This window comes from Populus trichocarpa, chromosome 1 (genome assembly GCF_000002775.5).
Source record: "Populus trichocarpa isolate Nisqually-1 chromosome 1, P.trichocarpa_v4.1, whole genome shotgun sequence".
In the NCBI taxonomy this organism is placed as follows: domain Eukaryota; kingdom Viridiplantae; phylum Streptophyta; class Magnoliopsida; order Malpighiales; family Salicaceae; genus Populus; species Populus trichocarpa.
This window is the reverse complement of record NC_037285.2, coordinates 223,159-230,396: the sequence shown is the minus strand read 5'-3', so window position 1 is coordinate 230,396 and position 7,238 is coordinate 223,159. Positions and strand designations below refer to the sequence as shown.

At 38.2% G+C, this 7,238-nt stretch overlaps 1 protein-coding gene across 1 annotated transcript; it reads right to left on the bottom strand.

Moving 5' to 3' along the window:
• Positions 1–1,552: 1,552 nt before the first annotated feature.
• Positions 1,553–5,342, bottom strand: LOC7483235 (uncharacterized). The gene is made up of 7 exons (XM_002297586.4): positions 4,736–5,342; positions 4,022–4,108; positions 3,658–3,918; positions 3,338–3,502; positions 3,155–3,208; positions 2,908–3,054; positions 1,553–2,285 (listed from the first exon to the last, which is right to left on the bottom strand). Exons 1-7 carry the CDS (start codon positions 4,916–4,918, stop codon positions 1,908–1,910), a joined length of 1,275 nt encoding a protein of 424 aa, XP_002297622.2. The 5' UTR covers positions 4,919–5,342; the 3' UTR covers positions 1,553–1,907.
• Between the last annotated feature and the right edge of the window lie 1,896 nt (positions 5,343–7,238).

Below are 7,238 nucleotides of genomic sequence, written 5' to 3'. Positions count from 1 at the left end.
TCTTTGATATAATATCAAAGCTTTAATAACCAAATGATCACGAGTTCGAATCTTAACATTTTTATTTTCTTTTAATTAAAATTAATTAATTACACAAAGTAGTGTGATTTTGTGCAAGTTTTAGGTCTAAAAAATTCACTTAAGAGTGTATTAAAGAATAATATAAATTATATTTTGAGACTTCACTTAACCGCTTAAATTTTTGAGTTGAGATGATTTTTTATTTTTAAACAATAATCATAATCATAACTTTGAAGGGAGGATTTTGCTTCTCTTATGATTTAAAAGGTAGATATTACTTAATTATTAGCAGTTTCTTCTTAAAATCAATAAATGTTGAGTTGATTTTTTTTCTTCGTATGGCTTCTTAAATCGCAATTATCTTCAATATTGTCAATAATTCTAGTGTTGTAGCACTTGATTTAACTCATGCGTGTATTCTCTTTTGTTTTTGGTGTAGGGCTCCGTGTACGTGAGAACCTGTTCTTGCAGTCTTGCCGCTGCTCTGTGCTGATTTTTCTTGTCTTTACTCACACGCACAAAGGGGCCAAGGTCCAATCTTGTCTCTACTTTTTTCAGTTTTCTGCCCAGATTCACGCTTCGTCGATTTATTAGGTAAAGTGCTCATCATCCCTTCCTATTCCAAGGACAATAATTATCTTTTAAAACTGAGCATCATTAATTAGTCAAGCAAAAATTTACCATAGAATACTCAGATCAGTTGAATTATCAAAGCCTAACCACAGGCACAACAGCCAGCCAACCCCTACGAACTCGGGTCTTTGTAACCTTGGTAAAATCTGAGTGCCATGGAAGAAAAGAAATTGAAAGTTATAGGTGTAGATATCTGCAAAGCTACCGACATAATTCAACTATAAAACATCCTCAACTGCGGGGAAACTCTAAGGTTGTTCTCTAGCAACAGCTGAGAATTTTTACCTGGGATTATTTATCTTAAAACAACTGGATCTGTTTGAAAAGGTCCAGGACTATAACTTCCACCTTGATTTCTTGATAGATTAGATCTTAATCAACCCAAAACAAGACCTTGGATGATGGATCTGAACGGTAAATCAACCGACATTCTCCACTCTACTCACATAACAAACCCCATTTACAATGCTTGCAGGACATCTCTTCCTGCACATTGCAGGTTGTTGCCAGAAATTGACATTTTAGCATCATGCCAATCTTGTAAAACCTATCTTAATTTAAGACACTTGCATCAAAGAATCTCTAATCGGAAGCCTTTACGAAATGAAAATGGAAGAATCCCTTTTGTTTTGAGGAATGAACGATTGACAAACCAATTTATTTGTACTTCAATGATCAGATTTAGGTGAAGAAAGTAGAGCCCTTATGCCCTTCACAAAAGTCTCTGGCTTTCATGAGAAGGATACTGCCATCCACTCACATGCAACTCCTATCATCCAAATATTTTTTCTTTTGAAAAGAGAATATTATTCAAATCTCACTGCTCCCTTCCACCCTGCGTTTCTTTATTTTTGTATTCAAAGTGTAAGGAACAAAGAAAATGTGGCATGCTTCAATGTTTTCATGGCCAAGAAAGGTGAGAGATTCATTCATTCACTAACAAACCACTCCCAAGGAAGAAGTATTAACAAACAAATAGAGTACAGGGGGAGTAAAAGGCCAGTTTCTTTGAGCTTTTTGAGAAACTTGGCCGCTTCCCCAGCCACTTGCATGGAGAATCTTGGTGAAAAAAACAAGGGTCAAAACTTCCCACTTCAGAGATGTCACGTTCACTAGCCCAACCTAACATTAAAAACTAAAAAGGGGTATACAAGAGAGAGGGAGAGAGGGAGAGGGAGGCATTACACTAGGTTGAATGATACATAGGGAGAGAATATATGGGGAGGGGTGAAAATGAGAGGGTGTGTTTCACTTCATTGACAATTTTCATTTCTACCAGGGCCCCCATAATAAAAGTAATGGCCCCAATCCCCATTATTGCCAGTTAGAACATCATAGCAGTTGGATTGCTCAGTGAAGGTGCCAATCCCTTTGGGGGCCTTGAGATTGTTGGAGGCATCAACAACTTGAACATTCCTGAAATAACTTGACTTGCCGAACCCTTCTTCAGGGAAACGACCACTGCCCATTTGAGTGGAGGTGTGCTGACCATCAGGCTCTGAGTTCACCACCTCACCTCCCCACTCAATCATTGAAGCGCTATCTGCTAGGTATGAGAACAGGAAAGAAGGCCAATAACCCAACACATAGTCATTACCAAATTGCATCCACCAGTGCCCCTCTTTTGGATCCTGCAAGAGTTTCGAAACAACTAAAGTTAAAAACTTAAAAGGTGTTCTTCGAGTAAATAGGTGAGCAGCTCGAGTACTGAGCTAGACAACAATAATGTTCTACAATAGTATCTAAGTCATGCCTGTGCCATGCTATGTAAGGTAAAGGTTTGGAAAAATATTGGTAGTTTTTCAAAATGTTTTTTTTTTATATAAATATTTTTTTTATTTTTTAAAAACCATCTCAAAACAATTTAAAAAAAAAAAAAAAAAAAAAACTTCAAATTTTGATGCAACTACTGTGCAAAAGCAGCCCAAACGGGGTCAATGTCCTACTATCTATTCAAAACTCAATGAGTGTCCAAGCCAATGATCAAAAGATAATGCCAAAAGATTCTCAGCATCTGCACCACAATGATGTTTCTGACACCCTAGCTTCTATAATACATAGCTTCAAATACGGCCAAAGAACCATCTTCACCTTCAGAGGGACAATATCCGTAGAGTTTCACACGCGCCTCAGAAAGTATCAGTCACTCCGTTTTTATATTTGGCTCCTATATGCTGAAAACCTTACTAATGACTAGGCCTTTAGCTATTCAACTTGGAGCTGAATGTGGAATGAGAGGGCCTTGGATTTTACCTTCCAGACAAGTATACTGATATCATATTGGGAATTGCGATAGCCAGAAACAGGAGAGATGCTTGCACCCATTGCAATCTCGCTGTTGATTTGAATAAAGCCTGAGCAAAGGAGATTGTAGCAACCTGTGGCTTGATATGCATCACTCTGTAATATTTGCACAAGTAAAACAATAGTGAGTGAAATCGATTAGTTAATCCATGAAAATTTCAAGACTAATTAATGAGCGACAGGACTAGCAGCTCACAGTCCAGTAGGTGAAGAGCCGTGTGTTGTTATCGCCATACAGATCCGGGCTAACCTGTTTCCGTCCACATTGAAAGCATTAAAATAAAGGATGATGTAGGGAAAACGAGACGGGGTTATTTGACTCCATAATAAAATTGAATTATTTCTGGCCAAAACAAGATTAAACTAATTGGAATAATACCTGCCAACCAGCTTCAATGCTGTTGAGATCTTGACCAAAGGAGCCTCCCAGTATCCACAGCTGAGACAAGCTGAATTCATTAGGCTGCTGTATTTTGGGTTCCCATACATTAAGGGTTGCTTTTGCTCCATAGTATTTATCCCCTTCCACATAAGCTATTGCATGCTAATCACCCAAAAAATATTGTCAGACAAAAGAATATGAACATTGGGAACAAATAGAGAATGACAGAATCAACAAAGTTGATGACAAAAGCTACTTTAAATATGCCTTTAAATAAATTTATGTATAAGAGAAGGAATAAGAGGAAGAAACTTTACCTGGTGACCACTTTCATTGACGAGATCAGGATCTGCAGACCTGGGCTGGGGGATTGCTCGGTGCTTCTTCTTGCCATATCTTTTCACAGAGCTAGCTCTTAAAACATCATCCTTCTTTGTTCTTCTAATGGGAATAGTACCCTCGGGGCATTTACCATTCACATGCCACGACTGAGTAATCGGGTTTGTTCTTTCTTTGGATTCTGTAGATACCTTGTTATCATCAAAGACTCGCCCTTCTGGATGGTAACCAGGTCTCATCTAATTAACCAAAAACAAACCCAACTGATAGAATCAGTAACGGTTGAAACCAAAAACATGAAAAACAGATAGACTTTGAAGTGTGTGGCTGAAGAAGACTGACCTGAATCTTGTGGTCTTTGAGGTAGGGGTGATCAAAAGCTGGCTGATGAGACATGTGAACACAGTCAATTATATCTCCATCTGGACTCTGTATAGCCATCAAAAATCCAAGGAAGATAGTGAGAAATCTTGCAGCAATACCACAAATTTGTCAGTCCTATCAAATCATGCTAGAAGCTAGTATATCAGCAACGTCTTAAGAGTTAAGTCCACATAAAATTGAAAGCAAAAGAGAAACCACAGTCCCGCTTGCATTAATGTCATGCTTTGTTGCTTAGAAAATGTGAAGTGCCAAAAACAATAAAAATTTGCAGTTTCTTTCTTTATTGCTTCAATAACTCCAAAAAGGACATCATCATGTGGAGATAAAGAAAGAGAGACGGAAAATAATCAAAGCATCATTGTTGCTTCCAAATATTAAAATTTCAAGAAAAATAAAAAATTTGATGATCATCACAGAACAAAAAGGGAGATTTAAAGAAAACCCGTTTACATTCTTAACCCACTTTACTGAGAAAATGCTAGAAACCAAATGAAAATAAAAGGAATACAAAACCACATAAAACCACTATGAGGCTTAGTTTGAGCTAAATTCTTAAACCAATCCATTCAGGCAAAGAAAAGAAGAAAACTTTAAAAACATAATTTCCTTCACTTTCCCTCGGTTTCTCAGTCACCAAACGGAACCTCAAGTAAAAAAACAAAACAAAAGTACCTCAATGCTTTTAACAGCTGGCTTGTTCAAGCGGTCCAAGTGTTTTTGAACCTCAAGTTTCTGTCTTGACACACTCAATCTAGCAGCGCAAGATAGTGAAACCAAACTGCACAAGCAAAATACCAAAACCAAAAGTCTGCTTCTGCTAAAATGAACACAACCACCATAAGCACAAGAACCCATCTTCACTAAAAAAAAGAACCCACAAAGAACCAAAGCAAACTCTTCCTTATCCTACGCACCCAGTTTAAAGCTTAAGCATAGGAGCAAACACTACTACACTACCACGCTACACCATGTAAGGGATAGAAAAATGTGAAGAGCGCTTAAAAGACAAACTTTTTCTGCTTCTGCTTATCCTACGCACCCCTCAGCTCCCACCTAGCTTTGAAGTGGGTCTTGCTTGTTGTGTTCTGTTTCCTCCAGAAAATCCAATCAAGCTCTCTGCCCACTTCTACCTTTTCTCTCTCTCTCTCTCTCTCTCTCTCTGAAAAACACCTTCTTTCTCTCTCTTTCTCTTCAAAAAATCACCTTTCTTGTCATTTTCTCTTTCTCCATGACTCTCTCTACTCTTTTTTATTATTAAAATGTCTCTTTCCCCCCTCCTGTTAACAAATAGCTTAAACCCCACTTTGGTTTTCCAAGTTTCCAATTTCCACCATGTGATCTTATTGTCCTTCACTCCTCTCTCACATAAAGAAAGCAATTTTTTATTGTTTTATTTATCTATTTTTGTACTTTTTTAATTAAAGATAAGAGGGGTGAAATGGGGATTAAGTAGGATTTGTGGAGGATGGGGAAGGGAGTGGTGGTGGAAAAACTAACCATTTTTCGTTGTCTTTTTCAAAAGCCTGCTTTTTGTGAGGCCCTCCCTTTTAGGCTCCCCATTTGCCCCACTTTTTGTTCAGAATTGATCCCCACACTTGCAAATTTCTTCAAATAATGGTAATCTTTTATTCATTGTGGTTCCAGGTAAAAGGGTTATAGAATTGATGGCAAGAGAGAGTAACTATAACATTATGGCCAGCACAAATGTTACCACGGTTATTCTCCTTGTTGTTGTTTACTTGCTTTGACTGCTTGAATTTTAGAGAAATAGGTTTGTTTGTGCTTGAGATGGTAATCTCCATCTTCAGCGGGGAATCACTTACAACTTGCGTCTCATCCACGATCATGTTTTTGCGTTAATACTCTAGGCAAAGATTCTTCTGTCTGGTCACAGTGTTGGTTTTTATCTAATAATTAATAAAGGAAACCAAGTGTAGCTCGTATGCTCTATGACAATGCTTAGTGGGATAATGGCCATATAATTCTAGAATCAACTGGTTAAACACAAAAGAGAGAAGTGCTAAAACTCACGGTCCAATATTTGCTCAAACGAAGGAGGCACAGGGCACCATTTTCCATGTCAATAGAATATGTCAAAGCTGTAGGAGCTCAAATATCTAACAAAGAGAGAACATGTTGTCAAAAAATGGCCATCCTTGTTTTTATTGCCAGAAATAGAGCAGGAGAGAGAGGCTTATACATAAGCTTGAGTTTAAAAAAATGGTGGAAGCAGATTTTAGTTTAATATAGTTGTTCGGCTTCATGGGCCAATGCTCACGTTAGCTCAGATTCGAGCTCTCTCATGCATGCAATCTCAACTCTCAAGCCCTCCTCGTTTACATTTCCCAGGCATTAAAAACAAAACATTACTACTGGTAACTCAAATTGACAAGGGTAACTTGTCTTTGTTGGCTTTAAGCGTACGACTCTCATGAAAATGTAGAGGAAGAGCTTTGATGGATCGTACACATTAGCCATCAATAATCAAGACGTCCACCGTACAAGAAACATAATCGCATGCAAGCTCACCCAGATAGCGAAGTTAACCTGATAACAGTCACCGCGAGTTAATTACTGTGTTACTGTTCGTTTTTCCGTTTTTAAAATATTTCTTTTTTTATGCTTTCATATTATTTTAATATACTAATATTAAAAACAATATTTTTCAAATCTCACGTATAAATATTTAAAAATAATAATAATAATAATAGTGAAGTTAGTAATTACTGGTAATTAGAGGGGACCAAACAGAAATTCTTGTTCCCGAGCAAGGGTCTCCTCCGCCTTCTCTTCGGCACCTCGTTTACTACCACCAAGGCAACAGTACTGGGCTACTAGTTGTAGCCACCGTTATGTCCTTTTTAACGCCGTTACTTACCTCGCGCACCTGCCCGTCGCCCTTAACCCCGTAACCGCCACTGTTTACAGTACACGAACGAGGTGACGTGTTACCAAAAATAACAATCAAACGCCATGGTGTGTACCGTGTAGGTCTTACCACGTGTGGCTGCATCATGATCCGTACACGTGTAACAAACTCGTGCAAGAAGAGAGGCACACCCGTGCGAAAACGGCACACATCACGAGGAAAAGGGCAGGAATGAGAGAAATGTAAAAAAGAGGATTGACTGCTGCTGCTGACGGCAAGTAATAGTAGCAAAGGAGAATCCAATGG